Consider the following 22,015-nt stretch of genomic DNA (forward strand, 5'->3'; position numbering starts at 1 on the left):
CTGAGGTACAGCAAACTGCAGACATCTGCACCAGCAGCAACTTCATGCATTTATAAAGCTGCATCCTCCAACCTTTAAAGAAACTTCACCTTCAGATAAACGCATAATGTCAACATGAAATCCAAACTTATGTTCAAGGTCCTTAGAATATTGAAATTAACATAATAACAAGATGACAACAATAGATTGTACTGTACTGGTCACATCTTTGGACTTTTTCATGAAGAAACGGCCAAAAAGAGTCTTGATTGTTGATGTCCATCTTTAGTGGTTGATGTCTATCTTAAGTGGTCTGAAAATTGTAAAGTTGGCTGCTTTAACATTTTAAATTTTAACATTTTTAATATTTAACATTTATTTTGAGCGATTACACCAATGCACTGGTATTGGTATCCAGTATTCTCTCTCTCTCTCTCTCTATATATATTTTTTTTATGTGGTTTAACCACTGAAGCTTCCTGTGTGTCATGGTCAACAATAATTTTTTCTTATACAGACTTTCATAGAAAGATCATTATCATTATCTCAGCCCAGGATATCCTAGTTCCATAGAACAAAAATGGATATATATAAAGAACAACTATATGTACATTTAGTACAAATTCATATGCACTATACATGTGGACATTTTATATTTTTCAACTCAAGTTGAAATGTAATGATTCCTCAAGGTTCCACTTTTTAGGGTCAATCTACAAATGGAGATGATTGAATCTCAGTCCTGCATCTTTTTAGGGGGAACCTGGCTAAGTACAGCTGCCAGCATACATGCAATTCATTTTATATTTTTATGAGGGTGAGATATTGAAAGTTTTTTTAATACCTGCTAACTTTCAGGAATCTCTGCTGGGGGACCAGATGTATAATAATGTATAAAAATGTTCCTAAATGCATCCTTCTTTAGAAATTGCAATTCATCTTATCAGTGTGTACAAATGAATCAACTCCACCTTCAGAAGGCCCATAAATATCACTTTAGGTTTAGTACAACAATAAATGTGCAAGGAAATCCAAGCATGCTAGAAAACGTATGTGCAGTAGGCATGGTCTGGTTTCTGTACAATGTATGTGTATGTATATTTTATTATTCTGAGGAAATCATCAACATGAATTAATTAATTGCAGTTATGTAATTATCACAAACAGTTTGCTTATTTGTGCATTACTTATGCATAATAATATTAATGCATTTTTCTGATTGCCTATTTATCTTTACATCTGCATAAACAATGTTGAATTAATCTAATTACTGGTATATGGATGTGCAAACTATTTTGTACACATTCTCTTTAGTTGGTGTACTAAGGATAAGAAATTTAGTTTCTGCCTCTATAAATCCTAGTTTGTTCCTCACTATTAAAATAAGATAAAATACATTAAATGTATTAGGATCTAATTCAATCGTACGCACATTTTATGAATAAGGCCCAAGTAGTTTTGACAGATAAAAGTACTCTATGATAGCATTTCCACTAGTTAGAGAGCTATTTCTAATAGAAATCTGTGGTCAAGCTTAAAATGTCAACTTATTCAGTTATTCAATTTCTGTTTAAGTACATTAATTATATCATGACGTAAATGTAGCATTACTGTAAAGGATTTATCAGTGTATTTTATTCTAAAGAAAACAATACTCAACAAAATGTAAACATTTTAGAAACTTTTTTTTTCTCTTTAAGAATACATCTTTTATGATCCAATCAAATCCATGTGAATAAAATCAAGCCCTTAATTATTTACAGCTGAATATTCAGTTTGTTTCTGTAACATTATGAAAGTTATTTTTGTTGTTGTTGTTTTAAATGTGCCATTTTGTTTAAGGACTGAATGGCAAATGTACCACAGTTGTACAATGAGGTCAATAGCTTGTCATGCTTGCAATTTATGTAGCTTTCACTTGTCCTTGTGAATATGCAAACATTTCAGCTTCAGATTGCTTCTAAAATGAAAGACTAGTAGTATTTCAAGCTCTCCCCATCAGCATGTTCACATCACCTGCAGGACTATAAAACACTCACGTAACATCTCCCGCGTAGTGTCGGATGCGGAAATCTCGATTGAACTCCATGGTCTTATCGCCGGGACAGAGCTGAGAGAGAGGGAAAAAAAAATACAAATAAAAAAATCAGTTTCAATGGTCATAGCACCAACAGGTATCAGACTCTCCATGTTTTCGTTTCTATGTGGGTGTAATGTAAGAGAATACTGCCTCCTTCTGACCCTGCTGCCAAACTGCAGAAGTGCAGTTCTGCAACTAGAGTCTGGTTAAATGAGGTTGCAGTTTTGTTCCATAATTCATAAGGAGCCTAAAAATGTATGCTTATGTGAAGTGACCGGGGCATTGCTGAGGCAAGAAGGAATGGTAACTCTTCTGAGTGCTTACTTTCCGGGAGGTGTAGTGAGGGTGCTGGCCCAGCTTTTTGTTCATGCTGTCCAGGCAGACAGTATCTGTGACTTTCCCTGCAGTGAGACAGGCTTCATCCAGGATGGAGATGATGCCCTTATGAGGCTGCTCCACTAAATCCACTATGATCTGATTGTTAAAGTATTCGATCTAAAAGAAAGAAAGGTCCAGTTTAGAGAAAAGGTGCATGGATTATAATCAGCATGGATTAAGTTTTTGTATCATACTCACATGTTGCCAGGTGATACCCTCTCTCTGGTACTCGTCCTGCTCCTGCCGTAGAATAAGCTCAATGAAGAGCTGCTGTAGCTTCTCGTTGCAGTAGTTAATGCAAAACTGCTCAAAGCTGTGGACATGAAACGGGTAAGATAGAACCAACTTCTTAAACCACTCAAAAAAAAAGGCCCATGCATTTGAAGACTTTTAATGCCAAGCGATATTAATAACTACACGATGCATGAATGACACTGACCTGTTGTTATCAAAGATCTCAAAGCCATAGATGTCCAGCACACCTATAACAGTGTTTTTGCCATGCAGGGCAGGATTGTAGTCCTTCACTTCAATCACACTATTGATACGACCCACTATCCACGCAAATAATCTCTCATATAAAGCCTAAAATGAAAGCCATGCCAAAATAAGAACTGAACATATAATACAGTAAAGACATATTTTAAATGGTCATACCAACATTTATTATTTTATTTTTTCCTAAAGTTCACTTTTGTGCACCAAAAACAGATGCAAGTTTTGAATTTTTCACACTCCCATTTCCCTGATGTTAAACATACATTGGTGATGTAATATAAGTGTTTGTGTCTTCGTGTATTCATTCTCTAATGTCACAAAGTTTCCTAATGAGCTGTTTTGGCAAAATATAGTCTTTCAAATGAAGAGCGACTTTTGAGTTCTGAAAGTTACAGGATGCTTACATAGAAAACTGAACTGGTATAATTTAAAGGATTAAAGAAAAATAAGATTTTTAATATGCTACCTTTAAAAATCTTTGTGTAATTAGAATAACAAGATGATGGACGAGCCACAAACAAGGAAGACTTTTTTGCAGGAAAGTGTATAATACCTTGGCAAACGCATCTCTTCCATAGCTAGCTTCCTGCTCATTGTGTCCCTTTTCAATGACCTCTCCACCCCCAGTAGCCACTGTACGGTACAGAAGTGCTTTTCTGGTATTCTCAGGCTCTGTGGACGTCAGCTCAGAAATGTGCTTCACTGTATCTTCACCGACAAGTACGACATGTTCACCATCACTAGTAAACTGAAGGTTACCCTGAAACAATAACATTGCAAGGCATTTAAACCAGCGGTTCCAACTAATATAATTTATTGTATATAATTACTACATTGGCCTTTCATATTAGACTGCATTCAGGAATTTTAACATCAGAAAACAATCTTCCAGAGCACTCAGTATGGGACTGACCAGGTGTAGGATGGTACTGAGGATCTTGTAGATGGAGCTGATCTCTTCGGTGGTGAAGCCAATCACTTTCAGTGCTGCCATCACAGCTTTGTGACATAAGGAGTCATTATTGGATGCCTGTGAAGATGATTTGGAATGACAGAGAGACAGAAAAAAAGGGAAGCTAAGAAACACTGTGTATTTTGAAATGGTAATATTTGCTATACGCTGTATAAACTCTATCGGAGAGCAGAATGCTATCCATTCAGTCTTGAAGTTAGTCTGTGAAGTGGTTGTGTGTTCATGAACTGTAATATATTCATAGGATAAGTACGTACAAGTGTGACTGAGGCTCCTTGACTGGTGTAGGCATATTCTGCTGGATCTCTCTGCAGATACAAAGACTTCAGCAATTCATCAGATCCTCCCCGTAACACCTGCACAAACAGAACATATAAATGCTGATTTATCTTAAGTGTTTATTAAACATTTAATAACAGTTCTTGCAGCATTTGGCACTCTTGAAGAAATACCGTAATTTTATTCACCAGGACCTGTTCGGAAGATCTCACCTGATAAAATGAGTGGAAATTTCTCTCTCCATCCTGCTGTTGGACAACTCTAGACTGTAATTACAGCAAAGTATTTGTGTTAATTGCTTTTCTGTAAACAGTAGGCCTTTTGACATGACTCTCAATCCACCTTGATAAAAGAGGACAGCTCTTCAGTAAATATCTGTATTTTTTGTCTTTTCACTTATTTTCCTAGTTGAAGTTGCACTTGATGATTTCCCACTTCTTCTTTTATTTGACTTTTATTTTTATATTAAGATTTTATTATTAAAATTTCTGCAGAGCACCAATGGCTGTTTATTGCCAAGTTATCACACACACACACACACACACACACACACACACACACACACACAGAAGCACGCTGTGGTAGGATGCAAATACACATACACACATACATATATACACTGTATCCATATATAGATATGTATAGGTATACATATATATACACACACTGTATATATGTATACAGTGTATATATATATATATATATATATATATATATATATATATATATATATATATATATATATATATATATATATATATAACTATTAACTTTGAGCGCTTTCAGTTGTTATATCTAGCAAATAAATAAATAAATAAAAAATTCTAGGAACGTTTTGCTAACCTCCGTTATGGAAAAGTTATTTCTCTGTTACTTTTAAATGTTCTTTGAACGTTCTGGAAAAAAAAAAAAAAAAAAAAAACATTAAACGCACGTCCAACTAAAACGATTCAAAAGTAGAGCATTCTATCATGCATTCCAAACATAATGCTTTAGCGCTAAAATTCTGAGAACATTACTAAAGACCAAATAACAATGTTTCAATGTTAGCCAAAGTTTTGAGAACGTTCCATATCGGACGGGAACAAAAACATCTTAGAATAGTCATTGCACAATATTACAAGACTTAAAAATAACAGGTATATCACACAACTGTCCTTTTTTTTAAAAAAAAAAAATAATAAAAATAGTTTATTTGGTTCGCGCCGAACGGTTTGAACAAACCAAGCAAAGGTAAACAATAACCAGTACATGAAAACAAAGCCCTGCACATTTAGTAAAAATACCTTATTATTTGCAAGACCTAACTGAAAAAAAAAAAAAAACTTTGATCACCATATTCAAATCGAACTATTATTATTTTACGTGCTAATATCACGTTTCATATTCATGTCATGTTCCTGGCGCATTTTAATGAGTACTGCTACAACGCGAAGGCCTCACCTTCTCCAGCAGGTAGTTGTTGATGTGTCCTCCTGTGGGGTCTCCGTTGAAGTTGAAGTTGATGTCCATGTATTTGCCGAAGCGGCTGGAGTTATCATTGCGGTTGGTCTTAGCATTTCCAAAGGCCTCTAACACACAGTTGGATTTCAGAAGCACGTTCTTCACACTGTGGTAGGACGCAAATACAGCAACAGGCAAAAATAATGTATAAACAAACGTGTTTTGTCAGCTTACACGTAAATAACAAACACAATGTCAAACTGCCATCTAAAAGTTAGATGTTCAGCCCGTTAAACATGAACATTTGCCATTTTCTTTCCGAATAATCTTTCATACAAATCTATTTCACTATATTATTGTGCAATAAAAGCAATAAAAGGTTTTTTGTGCTGGGCAATGATTAATCGCATCCAAAATAAAAGTTATTGTGTACATAATATAGCCTATGTGTGTGTATTGTGTATATTTATTATGTATATACATATAAATACACACATATGCATGTAAATATTTAAGAAAAATATGTTATGTTTATATATGAAATTATTTTGTATATAATATAAATTATATGAATATAAATATATACATGTAAATATTTTTTAAATATATATATATATATATATATATATATATATATATAGTATGTGTGTGTCTTTATACATAGTAAATATACACAGTACACACACATACAGTGGGTAAAATAAGTACTGAGCGCATCACAATTTTTCTCAGTAAATATATTTCTAAAGGTGCTATTGACATGAAATTCAACAAAGAAAACAAAACAAATAAGTTCAGAAATTAAGTTCTGTGTGTAATAAAATTGATTTTTTTTTTTTTTTTTTTTTTACCCGCTGTATAATATATAAACAAAAACTTTTATTTTGGATGTGATCAATCGCGATTAATCGTTGTCCAGCAATAAATTAACTACAAAAAAAAAAAAAAACTAAAAAGTCCAGAGCTGTCAGTATCCCCAGAAAACTGACCTCTCGACCTCTGCCCTCTGGTTGGGGTTAGTGATTGCTGCAATGTACTGCATAATGTACTTGCTTGCCTCAGTCTTGCCTGCTCCGCTCTCACCTGAAACACAAGGAGATTTGTCTAATCCATACAGTAATGTCTTTGTTTATCAGTTTATTCTTCCCTAATTAAACGCAAAGTGCACAAACTCTCTACACGGTTCATCACAAATCTGCTCCTCCGAACAGTTTTACAGTTGCGCTAAAATCAGCAAGGAAGAGGTATGGAAGAAATGAAAGCAAAATAAGATTTTATATAGGTCCAGCTTTTATATATAGGTCTTGTCTTGCTTATATAGGTTTTGGTTTGATTTTGATCAAATTTATGTCTCACCAGTTTGTTCTTGGATTCTGCTTGTAGTACACCGGGGCCCTTTAATTATAATATTTTAAGGTGAACACTTCCTGGACTGAAGCAGCTTAGCTTGACTTTATTGCCCATACTTAAATCTGTAAAATCATGTATCAAATATGATCCATCAGGCTTTTGAGGATCTCTAAATCATCATTTTATTCCATTGCATTATATATTTTTGTCCTCCATAATAAAAAACTACAGAGCTAAGCATCTTACTAAGATATATTATTGAGACCCTAGTGAAAAATAAATATACTAAAATGTAAAAAAATGTATAGCTAAGTACACTAAATAGATTTACATATATAAAAATACCCTGTAATTGTACTTTTAGTATACTAAACTGGTACACTTAAAGTCTGCTAAATTGGTACAACTAATTTTGTACTTAATGCACTTTAATTGTGAGGAAGTAAATATTATATAAATATAAAATATCAGCAACTTCATCAAACTGCATATTTTTTAGCCTCTGAATAAAACTGTATTGTTTTTTACTCCTTAAGGATGAGCTCCATATTCTCATTATATAAGAGCCTGATGTATCAAATATGATACTCTACAAAAACCTTTTTAAAATATTTTGTCTAAAGGTTCAGTAGGTTTTTCTGACCATCATTTGGTATGTCAGGGTTAAATATTCCATGTTTTCATTGCGCATTTGTGCATTTTCATTCTGGTGATTAAATCTGATTATTGTGTTGTTGATCATTGTACAATTGTTGTTATTTTTTTCAGCTGTGACTGTGTGTTTAGTAGCTGCCGTACCTGAAATGACGATGCATGTGTCTTTGGCTCGTCTCTTCATGGCTTTATAAGCAGCATCTGCGACAGCAAACAGGTGAGGTGGATTCTCATACAGTTCTCTTCCCCTGTAGTCCTCAATGACCTCCTTCCCATAGATATCCAAATGTTTATACGGATTGACTGACACCACTACTTCTCCAATGAAAGTGTAGATACGGCCTTTCTCAAACCTGAAAACAACAAACAGTACTGTGAATGATATGCATGTCAAGCTGAACAGCAGAAACATCTATAACAAGACTCATTGTTTTCATCGTATGTGCTAGTTTGGTTTAGTTCCTACTGAATCGAGAGACACAAAGAACAACTGATGGATGCATTGACTATTACTGCAAGGTGAGGTGGGATCATTAATCAGAGGTTTAAGATGAAGTTACAGATAGGAATACATCCTGAATTTGTTCAACATTAATATAATAAAACATCATAAACTAATTTTTAATCTATCAAATATCGTAATACAATTGGTGATTCATTTACTTGACGTTAATCTAGGTATTATGTGCCACAGTATGTTTCTCAATGTCACACGCCTGTATTCAGCAGGAAGTGATACGGGGCTGGGAAGTGAGAACAGGAAGTGTAATGGGGCTCAAGATGACTCACTTTCTGAATTTAAATCAACATAAAATATAGTGTAATCTTAGTTAAGCAAACATATCCACTAACACGCTATCTCTATCTTCATCTAAGATACTTCTGTACATAGTTACAATGCATTTGTCATTGTAGATGATAAATTCAAAAAAATTTAAAACAAGCACTTTCATGTTAATGTCGACATATAGTTCAAATATTTAATGATTCAGTTTGTAGGATGTCTTCCTTCAGCAAATCATGAACTTAGTGGTGTTTTGAAGTTTGAATGTGCGGGACAGTCACATGAGGCGTGGTCATACCTCAGCTGATAAAACGCACAGAAAGGACAAGAACTGAGCTCATTTTTTATGAGGTTTCAGAGACGTAAGAATCTAGGACGGACAAAACAAGTGTGCAGTGAAACGTCTAACACTCTTTAGCATCACAGTCATAAAGAGTCTTGTGAAAAGGTCATCTGATTCAACCCGTTTTAACAAATGACATCACAGATGTGGGACTTGAGTGCAAATGCTGAATGTTAAAGGAAAGGAGAACTATGTGATTTCATCATCAAAAGATCCTACTGGCTGGCTATGATCAGCTGTCGTAAGACATGATAAGATGTCACTTTTGGACTCTTAAGCTGTTGATGTCAGCCACTTAAATTGATATTTCAGCTATGAGCGGGAAAGTCAAAAGCGAAATTACACATTTTTTCCCCTCCACTTTTTTCTTCTAAAAATGTGTCATTTTCTCGTCACGCCATTGTCTACCAAGAAGGGAGTGGTCTAAATCAAAAACGCACTAAAAAAACATAAAACGAGACTTAAATACTCACTTTGAAAGTGAAACAGATTTCACAAGCAAGTTTTACAGATAAAAATTATTTTATCAAAGCACTGAGTAACCTTTTTGAAAGCCATGTTCACTACCGTCTTGAAAGGTTCTTTATAATACATAATGTCCATTGAATCTCCTTACACAAAACCACTTTAGTGTTAAATGTTCACTCTTACCTTAACTTCAAGTTGTCCATAAACTGCTCCATGGTCACCTCGTCTAGAAGCACAAAGTCTGACTTTCCGAACTCCAAGCCCTCCAGCTCCGCCATCCCTGCAGGAGTCTATATGAAGGCCAAATGGATGGAGAGAAAAGTGGAAGGTGACGAGAAAGACACAGAGACCCAGCACTGACTGACGTCCTCTCGAAGCCGGTAGAGGAGACGAATGTGGAGTGGGTGTGGCCTACATCTTGGTTGTTGCATGATCTGAGGCTGTGCTGAGTGAAGTCAGTGACGACTGCGGTCTGCAGGCTTCAGCATGTCATCCTGTTCAAGAGAACGTATCTCTGTACGCATGTGGTAGAAGGAACTATCTTTAAACACGAGAAAAGTATTTCTGATCTTGCTGAGCTACCACAGGACCTGAAAGCAGCCACAGCGAAACTTTAACTAAACCTCTGTCCTGTTAACGAAACCTTTTTTGCTCAGTCCTTTGCCATTCATAACCTTCCCCGTGTTTGTTGTGTCATTTTTATATGCGCAATTAGTCACGCATATTTAATAAAATAACCTAAAAATGATCATTATCTTACAAGAGGATGAATGGCATTTCTAAAAGCCCACCCTCTTCTGGTCCTGCAATCACAGGGGAGTTTGGATCATAGACTGCTGTCAAGAGCTAGATCTCCCACATAGTCCAAGTTTTGCTGCCCACACACACTAATCTAGGATCTGTTCCATTCTTGCAAAACCTACTCACAACCATAAACAACAGGACCAAACAAGATACAGACAGACAGGAAAGGGCGCACAGCATGCCATTTATGGAGAAATAAAAAGGGGTGCTGGGAGCAATTGTGATACCAATCAGCAGTGATACTATCACTGAACATGTTCATTTGGATGGTTCCATAGTATTTAACTGAGAGCTTGTCAGTTAAATACTATGGAACCATCCAAATTAACATGTTTCTTCTTAATCACAGTATTACAAATTGCGTTTTATTAAAAACATGTACGAATTCTGCTCAAATAATATGGTAGTAGATAATTGGCAACCAAAACTGAAATGCATTCAAGTTTAAAAGGTAGGACATTTGAGAGCTGAAAGTTCAGGTCCATAACAAAAATACATTTACTGCTTTAAAGCCAAAAGGTTATGTCATTATGTATGTTGACTTAAAGGGAATAGTTCACCCAAAAATGAAAATGTTGTCATTAATTACTCACCCTCATGTCGTTCCAAACCTGTAAGAGCTTCGTTCATCTTCGGAACACAAGATTTTCTTGATGAAATCCGAGAGCTCTCTGACCCTCCCATAGACAGCAATGCAACTGAAATGTTCCCAGACCCATCAGTACATCTGTAAATGGGTAAAATAGTCCATGTGACATCAGGGGTTCAATCGCAATTTTACAAACCTATAACAGTTGAACCACTGATGTTTCTAGGCCTTGAACCTGTCAGTTACATGGCTGTCTACGCAGGGTCAGAGAGCTCTCAGATTTCACCAAAAATATCTTAATTTGTGTTCTGAAGATGAACGAAGGTCTTACGGGTTTGGAACAACATGAAGGCGAGTAATTAATGACAACATTTTCATTTTTGGGTGAACTATCTCTTTAAAGACAAATGTTTTCGGTATGAGTAACACCTTATTCAGTTTATTGTGAGGAATTATTTTGGGATTACAGTAGTTTGAGAACAATGGAAATCGGAGAATGAGCTACTATCAAGTCACTATTTACAGTATTTAATGTATAACTATTACAAATTTCATAGATTATTTCATATAGATTAACATACATCATCGGTTTATCAAAGAAATGACATTTGATTACATTACAGTGATGCCTAAAAATTATTAAAATGTCTAAAAATAACCAAATGCCAAAAAAAGAATACTGTGTTAAGACAACCAGTTAATCATAATGACCACTGTCGAAATTCTTAAATAGCAGACCAAAACATGGGGGATTTATTTATTTATTTTTATTTTTTTAATAAAACAGAAAACTGTATCTGATAGAAATAATCGATAATATACACATTCTCAATTCATACAATATAAAATCAAAATCAGTGCTTCATAAATTATAAGGAAAATGTATTTGTATAATGTATTTCTCACATTTTAACAGTTTCAGCACAAGAGCCTCAACTCTTGTTTCCTTTTTTCTGACAGGGAGGTACTTAGTCCCTAATTCAACCACAGGGCCTGCCCCACATCCTGTAGAATGCAGAAAAAGACACTTCCTCATTGAGTCACCATAGTACTGAACGAGAGTCTTGACAAAAAATAACTGAACACAATGCAAGTAGTGCAATATGAGACAATACAGTGCCCTCCATAAGTATTGGAACAGTAAAGACAAAATAGCTTTCTCTGCTGTGGAGTCAAAACATTTGCAAATATTATTAAAAGATGAATATGCAGCAAAACTACAGAATGTCACATTTTTATTATTAGGTCTTTCGACACATACATGTTTTAGCAAATAAAAAGGACATCACTAAAAGGACATCACAAGTTCATCACACTATTTGATGTGAGCATAAGTATTGGAACAGTTGAATTTATTAAAAGCTAATATTTAGTTGCAGATCCCTTGCATGCAGAGCAGTGAGTCTGCAACTAGGGGTTTATTCAGGGGTTTGGAGCAACACAGGTAGAACTATGCATAGGCAGTCCTGATGAGCCCCCATTAAAATATCCAGGAAAAAAAAATATATATTCCAGACTTTTCAAGGGCCCTCTCTTCCTTTGGGGCCCTGGTAATCAGTACTGGTTTCACCCCCAGTCCGACGCCCCTGGGTGTAACGATTCATCGATATGGATCGATACATCGATACGATGTCTGACGATACGATGTATGTTGCCACACGTAAAATATCGATTTCTGTAGTATTAATAGGCCGCTTATTTGGCACTGTCCACATTTTCACATAATGTCCGTCTATGCATTACCGCCAACGCGTGCATTCTCGCTCAAACTCACGTATCAGGACTCGATATAAGGACTGCCCTTGCCCGAAGGCACAAGGTGAAGCATAAAAGACGCTCGGGATTGTTGGTGGAACAGTCGAGCGCTGTGTGAGAAGTTTTCAGCGCACACATCTGAAGTGCGCGCATGCACACAGACAGCCGTGTCTAGACCGCGTGAATACTAAATCGATCTCTCTTCCGCTTTTTTGTGCATGGATGAATAAATACAGACAAAATTAAATCAAAATGCGCATTTTGACGAATATCCTAGTAAACACAGTCGTTAAGGCATATGTCTTAATCTAAACAGTTCAGAAAGAAAGGCGTGTGTATCAGTAGGCTACATTAAATCCGTGCTACGTTCTTAAAATGAAAGCAAACTAATAATAAATCTAATGCTGTCAAAGAAAAATACAAGTGCTCACTGCTCCTGACTAAATAACCGTTATAACATCAGAAATGATTCATCTATATTTAATTTATAGAGTGAAGACTGTGCAGTTATTTTACATTTCATTAGCCTATAACATTTCTGTAGCGTACCTGGAAATTTATTTTTGACTGAGCTGAAAAACCTGAAAAGCACTGTTTACTGAACTTGTTTCTTTGTTGTATTGTAGTTATTTTCTGCTATTGCTTGTGATTTGGTTATCTGTAGAAAATATTTTTAGCACTGAGCCCATAGTAGCAGCCAGAATTGTTTTTCCAATTGTTTATTTTCTTTATTATTTAAAAAAATGTGTAGGCCTATTTTTTTGTTGTGAATGTCCCAGCTGAGGTACAGAATGTAAAATTTTCAGATAAATGTTCTTGTTATATATTTTGGTTGCATTTGTGAGTTAATAAAAATGTAGATGGTTGTTTAAAATAGATATAAAATATCAAAATATTGATATATCGATCAATATACTACTGTATCAAATCGAATCATAATCGTATCGTATAATTTTTGAGGTATCGGAAAATATCGTATCGCTGGGTATGAGAATCGATATCATATCATATCGTGATGAACCATCCGATTTACACCCCTATCTGCAACCCATAGAGATCACCAGACTCTTGGTCTTATGCTTTGAAATGCTTTTCTCCAGCCTTTAATGCATCCATTTCCAACTGTTGCTTGTTTTTGGGAGTTTCTGTCTTTAGTCTCCTCTTCAGCTGGTGAAATTAATGTTTAATCGGATTTAAATCTGGAGGTTGATTTGGGCAATCTAAGACTTTACATTTCTTTGCCCCGATAAAGTCCTTGACTGAACTGGCAGATTATTTTGGGTCATTGTCCTGATCTAATATGAAGTGCTTTCTAATGAGTTTGGTGGCATTTTCTTGAATATTGGTAGCAAAGATGATTTTGTACCCTTCCAAATTCATTCTGCTACTGCCATCATACATTAAGTCATCATTAAAATGAAGAGGTCCTGCTCTAGATGACACCACCTCCACCAAGCTTTACAGATGAGGTTGTGTGCTTAGGATCATTTGCAGTTCCCTTTTTTCTCCACACTTTTGCTTTCCAGTCACTTAGATAAAGGTTAATCTTTTTCTCATCGGTCCATCAACTCATTTCCAAAACTCTACTGGCTCACATTTGTGAAGAATCTTGCCTTTGTATTTTTGGTGCTGATCAGAGGTTTACATCTTGCTGTGTAGCTTCTGTAATTCTGTGTCAAATTCTCCTGCGGACTGTAGATTGACAGAGCATCACCCCACCTTTCTGGAGGTTGTTGGTGATTTTACAGACGTGTATTTTAGGGTTTCTTTTTCACAGCTTTTATCATTTGTCATCAACTATTGTTGTGTTTCTCAGCCGATCAGGTCATCGTTGGTTGCTGATGTCGCCGGTAGTTTCCAAACTCTTGATTTCTCCATGCCCTTTGTTTTTCCTATAGTTCTAATTGACTCCCTCTTTTCTTTTAGCATCCAAATTGCTTGCTTTTCTTTCAGAATCGGCTTCCTCGTCTTCATCCTGGTTTGTGTGTGTCATCATCAAATTCAAGACTTAGAATGCAGAAGCAATGGATATAACTGATAAGACACATTCCCTGCTTTTAATATCTGAAGAATTAATGCAACAGGACACAGCTGAACACTTAGAAAGACCTGTCAGGCAACTGTTTCAATACTTAAGCTCACATCAGATAGGGAGATGAAACTCTGAAAGTGCTGATCATCTTAGCTGGTAAAACATCTTTGTGTTGAATCACCCAATAATGAAATATGACATTCTGTAGTTTTGTCTCATATTCATCTTTTAATCATATTTACAGATTTCTTGACTCCACAGCAAACAGAAAATTTTTTGCTTTACTGTTCCAATACTTATGGAGGGCACTGTAATTCCGGGTTAAGCTCAACTGACAGTATTTGTGGAATAATTGTGATTACCACAAAAAGAAAATGGAGGGTTTAAAAGCAGAAATGTAAAGCTTATAATTTTATACATGCACTGAAATGAATATTTGAGTATTATTTGAGTGGTTCTTATTATTTGTGTTGTTTCAATATTTTTACAGTTGAGTTAGGTGTATTAAAATTGAATATAACTTCACACAGAAAAACTTTATGTGCCCATGTTATTTTGTTTCATGTCTTGTGGCTATACTGAACCAATGAGCCCTATTTTGTTTTTCTTTTAAAATAAGTGGAGATACATTTTCATGGTAATCAATCAATCACTTTTAATTTTTTCTTTTTTGTACTGAACCCAGAATTTTCTGATGTATATACACGTTATTAAGCAAACTGAACTACTACTGAACAACATAATTTTTAATCACTTTTAATTGTTCTTTTTGTACTGAACCCAGAATTTTTAAGCAAACTGAACTACTACTGAACAACATTCTACAGTCTCAATTTTTTGAAATTGATCTTTCTTTTAGGAGTAAGAGCAGCCATAACTTTAGGAATGGGCCTGTTTTTAAATATCTGAACTTCATGAGGGGGTGTCAAATCCTGCTTATCATGAGCTGATGGTTCTCGGTTTACTCTGCTTTCATTTTTGTGTTGTAATCGAGAGGCGCTGTGTGTCCTGCCACATTGTGCAGAGGATTTAGAGGACTTGCGACCTCTTTCCTGTTGTTCTTCTGGTTGTAATTGAGGGTCAGTCCGGGAATGAGAGGCAGAGGAGCTACTAACAGTAGTAGTGTACACAGCATCAGGAATTCCTCCCAAGTCTGGGTTCTCCTCGCTATACCTTGTTTTTTGTCTTGGCAAAGAGTTGCTCCGTCGCAAAGAGTTCCTTGTGGAATGTCTTGGCAAAGCAATATTAACCTCCTGTCCAAGAAGCCTTTCCATCGCTTCATAACTGTCTTTAGAGGAACCCACCACTTTGAGAATATAATTTTCCTCCCTAATTAAAACATTGTAGATCTTTTGGAATGAGAAAGCCTTCTCAGTAATGTGTTTTTTTTGACTCCTGTTAAGTTTATGCAGGTCTATTTCTTGCGTGCGTAAAGATGAGCTGATGTTCTGCATGAATTCACGCAATTCTTTACCTGCTTCCTCACAGAATACTCCTGAAAGTTTAACCATAACAACTCCTGAATTGTCTACATGGCTAATATGAGTTTGGTGATCAGATTCTATTTTTTCGATAAAATCTTTCTTAAAGTGCATTACGTATTTGAATGCGAGTGGATCCACAGGGAAGGAATCCTCAGTTTTCCTGTGAGATGAGGGATTTTTCTGCCGAGCGCTTACGCTGAAATCCTCATAGCTCCTGGTGGGAATGCTGAAGGAACTCTCTGTGCTTAAACTAACATCCATTGGAGAGGCAGCCTGCATGAGTGCCTGCCCGTTTGGAGACTCTGGGGATCTTGAGTTTATTCCAGAATGTGGGTTTCTGCCTGCAGCATACACTGAGTGGCCATTGGGACTGTGCCTTGATGTGGAATGAGATCTAGATTCAAAATCACTGGAGACAGAGTCAGACGAGAAGCCATTAGTGCATTGCGAAGGTTTGCTTCTTTGCAAGTGGGTTTCTTGGGCAAGGAGATGCATGAGTTTGGGATGGATGCGTTTTAGGTTAAGAAAGGTTCCCTGCAAGTGCAGCTGTCCTGAACGGGTCTCTGACACATCAAAGCCGTGGCTATGAAGAAGATTTCGGATCTTTTTCTGACTGTAGAACATGCTCACATCAAGGAATGCTTCAGCTGGCACGTCAAACTGAGAAAGCAGTATGAACATAATAGGCATGTTAAGCAAATACATTTGTCAAGCCTCACTTTAGGGCTATTATTTATTTAGTTTGTGCAGTGTTGGTCCTTGTTATATGCAAACTATGGAAGTTGTGTAGGGCCATCAGGGGGCCCCCTTGCTCTCAAAAATTGTTTCAATAGTGCATCACTATACAATGTAAACATGATGGTGGTATGCAGATTAAACGTTAGGGAAATCGTGGAAATTTCTTTTTTATTACTTAATAATTTATATGCATTTAATGGTTTCAGATCCAGATATCATGCAGTGCATGAGGCAGTTAATGACATGCATAGATTTGAAAAGAAAACTTCAAGAACGTGAAGCAATTAATGCATGCATTTTTGTTTTAAATTATTATTCTTATTGTAGTCATTTTAGTCTTTTTTGAATCTTGACAAACCATGCAATAATTAATTCAAAATTAGTGCATTACTGGATTAATCCAATCAGTGCATTAAAAAACATTGCCCATCAGTCTAAAATTTCAATACTTGGACATTTTTCAATATTATATGTATTTTGATATTTTAACATAAGCTTTCTTGAGTAAACTATATTTATCACTGGAAAATCATTTCAGCAGTGTGTTATAGTTTTTCTGACCGCTAGATGGTGTCAGAGCATTACTTTCAGAAAGCATTCATTTAGCTGCAAATCAAAATGTGGATTTATGTCTCTGGGGCCCTCAAAAGATAAATATTCAAATAAAAACAAGATAATAGGAGAATAAAGTTCCCCAATAAAATGTCTTACCTTAGGCTGATGTATCTTTTTAACATCCAGTGGGTAAAACTGACCATCCAGTTCCAAAACATGATTATGGTCCAAGACTCGGAGTACTAAGATATTGAATAAAAAAAAAAAAAAAAAAAAAGAATAATAAATGTTAGTCATGAAATATGATGTTAAACTTAGATATACGTATAAGAACAGAACATCAATGCATAGTATCATACCTTCTGAATCAAAAACAACATAAGCCTGGCCTTTGTTGGAGGTGGGATATATCACTATTAAAACCTCTCCACCGTTGTTTCTGGGCCTCAGAAAGTGCATGGTTAATTTGTCAATCATTTTATTATTGGGGTAGTCGTCTGGAAGTTCATTGACTTCAATAACCATTTCCTTCACGTCCATCTTAACACTAAAACAATAAATAGTGCGGGGAAGTTACAAATAATAAGTAAGGCTATTACAACACAAAATGAATCATCACACAACTGACTAAAATGTCGCAGAGGGGCTTGAATGCTATGCCTGAACGCGAAAGCCACACCTCCTCCTTTTCATATCAGGTCAGAAACAAGGCATGAGTGGAGCCCCGAACACAGAAGACTTGCTTTACAACGTGCGCTCCAACATATCGCAAGGAACAGGAAATGCATTGTAATTTTAAGATAAACGTACAGCAATCGTTAAGGTATTTTACACTTAGTTTACAAACACTTACCTGTCCATGACTGCATAAATGCGTTCGCCAGGATAAGATACTGCTGCAAAGACTCGACCGTTCTTCGTTGTTAAGTGAAAGTGAAACTGCGCAGTGCGCACGTTTCCACGGAAACAAGGGGGCGTGTCCGCGTGCACTTGAAAAACATTACGAGTTATCTCTCTTAAATAATATATAGTAAGTATTTATTCAGAACATACATAAAATAAAAACACATGGGAAAAATCACAAAAAAGTGCACAATTAAAAAAAAAATAAAAAATCATCGCCAATCAGTACAACAAACAAAAGGTGATTTTTTTTTTAGTGTTATAAAAATCTGTGGCTGGATATTGTACACTGACCAGTAGCATGGGAGGATTAGATAATGTGCAGATTATGAATGTGTAGATAATGTTTTTATTGAAATCTTAGGCTATCACCGATTAACCACGTATAGTAGGCTATGTGTCAGTCTTATTGTAGCCTGTGTTAAACTAGGCTACTTCCTAGCCTTGTTGTCAGTTACTTTTTTATTGTATATTTTATTGTGTGTGTGTGTGTATATATATATATATTTTTGTATGTTACTTTATATATTTTATTGTGTGTGTGTGTGTGTGTATATATACACACACACACACAGGTATATATATATATATATTATTGTGGTGCGACAGTCACCATAAATCACAGAGACTCAAAACTTGGCTGTATAGTCTAAAATATGTGCTGGACAGACACACATCCATCCAACACTAGACGGTGTTATAATAAAGCAGTGGTTCTCAAACGTTTTTGGACACACCCCATTAAGCCTTTCCTTAATGTCTTATATGGGGCAGCGTATGAGGTCTGCTACTAGGACGGTTCTCATGATTTTAATGAACTTAAATGTGACACTGGGAATCATGAAGAAAATACTGAATGAATGATTGAATATTCCGTTTAGAGAAAGCGATAATAATGATTTATTGTTAGAAATGTTGTGGAGAAATATAGCTGTTAACTCTTTACATTACATACAGACATTCCTCCACGTATTTACCTCTGAGTGTTACTGTGAATGCTTAAATGCATGAAACAGTATTTTGAAAACTGCAGTGTCACGTCTGGAACATTCTGAGGCATTTTAATGTCCCAGCCAATGAAAATGTTACCATAGACGTCAGGTCAAAGAACAACACTGAGACTAAAGTTGATTCTAACACGGTAACATTCATTAAGCTTATAAACTTCAGCTGCAGTGAAGAATCTAATGCCAGGTAATAATTAATTCCTTCAGCAGCATCTGAAGTAATGTGTGAAGTCACCTCTGAAGCATCAGATAGAAGTAACCAGATACAGTGATAAAAAAACATATTAATTTGAACCATATGCATGTTTGGCAACCAATTTTTAACCCTAACTGAAGCAGTGAATAGCTTTGCATTTCTTAAACAACCATGTTGAAAGATGTACCCATGTACATATTGCAGGATGCCAATAAATTCACCAGGCTTAATTTGTGAAATAGTGGTTCAGTGAGCATGAGAAATCATTTTCATGTACTGTATAAATTGGCCACAACAGAGCCGTGAGCTTGAAGGCCTTTGAGATGTGCTGGAGTCACTTTACAGAGTGGTTCAACTCTCCCATTGTCAATACAAGATCACAGCCAAAAATTAATGCAGCTCTTGATGGAAATAAATGTTATTATGTTACAATGCCACAGTGAATGCACAGTATAATCAAAGCTAAAAGTCCAACAAAATATTAGAGTGTGCAACTTTTTTGCAGCATATCCCAAAGACTTTCAGTGGGATTAAGGTCAGGACTCTGTGGTGGCTAATCTTTCACAAATTAAGACTGATGAATCTTGGTATTGCCTGGAATATGTACATGTGTACGTCTGGAGAAATAATGGCTACACACAGCATCATTTAGTATTACAAGAATTGTTGCCAAACATACAACATGCAAGAAACATAAATCACTGCAATAATGATTTAGTTTTAAAATTTCAGGGATTTGCATATTTGTTTATTTAAATCCAGATTTATTATGGCCAATATATACATATGTGCTGCAAGTATGTACTGCATAGTAATATTGAATTACATGATCTTATAAGTTACAATGATTTTTCAGGTTAGAATTTTATCTAAATAATGTCATCGTAGCCTGTTTTTTCCCTATACCTGTAGAACTTGTAAAGAACATTTTTAAATCGTGTTTTTGTGTTAGTCTAATTCAGGGAAGATCTCCTGAACCCAGCTGTTTGTCCATGAAGAGCGAAGCATCAATGGGTGACCCACCTGAAATAAATGAAACAGACTGTCCTTTTGATCTGAGGTGAGGACCGTTTAGAGCAGGGTGGTCCAGTCCTGCTCCTAGGGCTCCACCTTCCTGTAGAAGTTAGCTTCACCTCTAATAGCATTCCTGAAGTTCAAAGACTTGAGCGTGGTGCTAGCAACACTAGCATTATTCCCAGGGAATACATGATCTCATAAAATGTATTTCTAGAGTGCAGAGTAAATCACTTCGGATAAAAGTGTCTGCCAAATGTGTATATGTAATTAAATACACCTGAACCAACTAATTAAGGATGATTTCTTGAAACTTTCAGGCAGGTTAGAGCTCCCTTCCAGGAGCAGGATTGGACACTCCTGGTTTAGATGATTAAGAATTTGGCAGTTTTGCAAAGTTTGCTGCTTCAGTATTTGTAGATCATTTTTCCACGTGTTTCTATGGTATACTGAAAAACAATGATAAACTTAAGTTTTAAAAGCATTTATTGGAAAAAAAAAAAATAATAATAAATAATATATATATATATATATATATATATATATATATATGAGTTAATATTTACAGTGTTGACCCTTGTTCTTCATAAGCTCTGCAATTGGCTCTGGCAGGCCTTGAGCCTTGAAGTTCTTGATGATCAGGTAAATGGTTCTTTCAGGTGCAATATGCTTTGTAGCACTTTCCTTGCATGTGAGGCCATTTTGAGGCAAAGGGATGATGGCTGCACGTGTTTCTTTGGAGGTGACCATTGCTAACAAGCACTCAATAATTGGAAGCGCTTCACCCCTTCATCAGTCTGCTCTTCCAATCTAATTAGTATGATAGTGATTAACCTGACTAGTACTCATTCACACTTTCACATGTGCTGTTGATATGATTAGTCAATTAATGTTAGCTGGTCATTTTGTGTCAGGATAAAAAAAAGTGATTTTTTTTCTTTTCTTTTTTTGGCCAATGAAACTTTTAGCAATTATTTCAAATGCATCTGATCACTCTACACAATAATCTATAAACAATGCGAATGAACACCACAACAGCTTAAGCTGCAAACTTTGCAAAACACAACATTTGTCACAGTCAAAACTTTTGGCCATGACTGTGTCACACACACAAGTTTGAGCTGTCGTTTATCATATTTTGTGCACTCTGCGTATAAATAAAAATATATATGTATAAAATGTTACATATGTGAATAATGGTAATAAATATGCTAAATATATAAAAGGCTAAATTGACTTTGCTAGATCTATTTATCAAATAAAGTAATGGTCTCTTCAGAAGAAAAAAAGCAATAAAATTACAGTAATGCATTACACCCAACACTGTCTCTGTGTGTGCATGTGTATAAATATCTCATCTAGCCCTTCTGTACATTTCTTGTTTAAATATTCGGTGTAGTCTGTATGTAATACAAACATACTGCATTCACAACATTGTCAGTGTCATGTGACTCGACAGCATCAATTATGTTGCTTCACTGTCATTTACAAATTAGTCAATTATCTCTCTGCACTTCATAACATACACTTAATGACACCAGTAGTGGTAAGCTGCCTGGTGATTTTGCCTACTGTTTCATGAAGTGCTAAATTTTAACAGAGACGAGAGAAACATTAAACCAGCACTGCTATAATCAACCTATAGGTTCACCAGATGCATCTTCAGTTATACACTGTTACCCTGGACATCATTGTTGTAGTGTTCATCT

At 35.7% G+C, this 22,015-nt stretch overlaps 2 protein-coding genes across 2 annotated transcripts in view; both read right to left on the minus strand.

The window, feature by feature from the left end:
* The window catches only part of myo1g (myosin IG), a 47,490-nt gene extending 37,825 nt beyond the window's left edge, over positions 1-9,665 (minus strand). The window contains exons 1-12 of the mRNA XM_042744764.1: positions 9,413-9,665; positions 7,779-7,987; positions 6,620-6,713; positions 5,631-5,796; positions 4,400-4,453; positions 4,166-4,264; positions 3,849-3,965; positions 3,489-3,695; positions 2,877-3,022; positions 2,636-2,750; positions 2,384-2,554; positions 2,019-2,089 (exon numbers count right to left, since the gene is read on the minus strand). Of these exons, the coding sequence (XP_042600698.1) occupies positions 2,019-2,089; positions 2,384-2,554; positions 2,636-2,750; positions 2,877-3,022; positions 3,489-3,695; positions 3,849-3,965; positions 4,166-4,264; positions 4,400-4,453; positions 5,631-5,796; positions 6,620-6,713; positions 7,779-7,987; positions 9,413-9,507 (1,544 nt within the window). The 5' untranslated portion in view covers positions 9,508-9,665. The remainder of the gene's footprint in view (positions 1-2,018; positions 2,090-2,383; positions 2,555-2,635; positions 2,751-2,876; positions 3,023-3,488; positions 3,696-3,848; positions 3,966-4,165; positions 4,265-4,399; positions 4,454-5,630; positions 5,797-6,619; positions 6,714-7,778; positions 7,988-9,412) is intronic.
* Positions 9,666-15,230: 5,565 nt separating this feature from the next.
* On the minus strand, positions 15,231-20,454 carry LOC109104513. Its single transcript, XM_042745434.1, has 5 exons — positions 20,316-20,454; positions 18,040-18,175; positions 17,546-17,733; positions 17,343-17,428; positions 15,231-16,553 (listed from the first exon to the last, which is right to left on the minus strand). The coding sequence occupies exons 2-5, from the start codon at positions 18,045-18,047 to the stop codon at positions 15,231-15,233; spliced, it is 1,605 nt and encodes a 534-aa protein (XP_042601368.1). The 5' UTR covers positions 18,048-18,175; positions 20,316-20,454.
* Positions 20,455-22,015: the final 1,561 nt, after the last annotated feature.

This window comes from Cyprinus carpio, chromosome B19 (genome assembly GCF_018340385.1).
Source record: "Cyprinus carpio isolate SPL01 chromosome B19, ASM1834038v1, whole genome shotgun sequence".
NCBI lineage: Eukaryota > Metazoa > Chordata > Actinopteri > Cypriniformes > Cyprinidae > Cyprinus > Cyprinus carpio.

What these genes read in the sequence shown, in the direction of transcription:
- LOC109104513 (XM_042745434.1), bottom strand. An exon ending in TGTTGTTTTTGATTCAGAAG is followed by an intron (nt 17,429 to 17,545) that starts GTATGATACTAT and finishes TCAATATCTTAG; the next exon opens with TACTCCGAGTCTTGGACCAT. An exon ending in AAAAGATACATCAGCCTAAG is followed by an intron (nt 16,554 to 17,342) that starts GTAAGACATTTT and finishes CTGCTTTCTCAG; the next exon opens with TTTGACGTGCCAGCTGAAGC.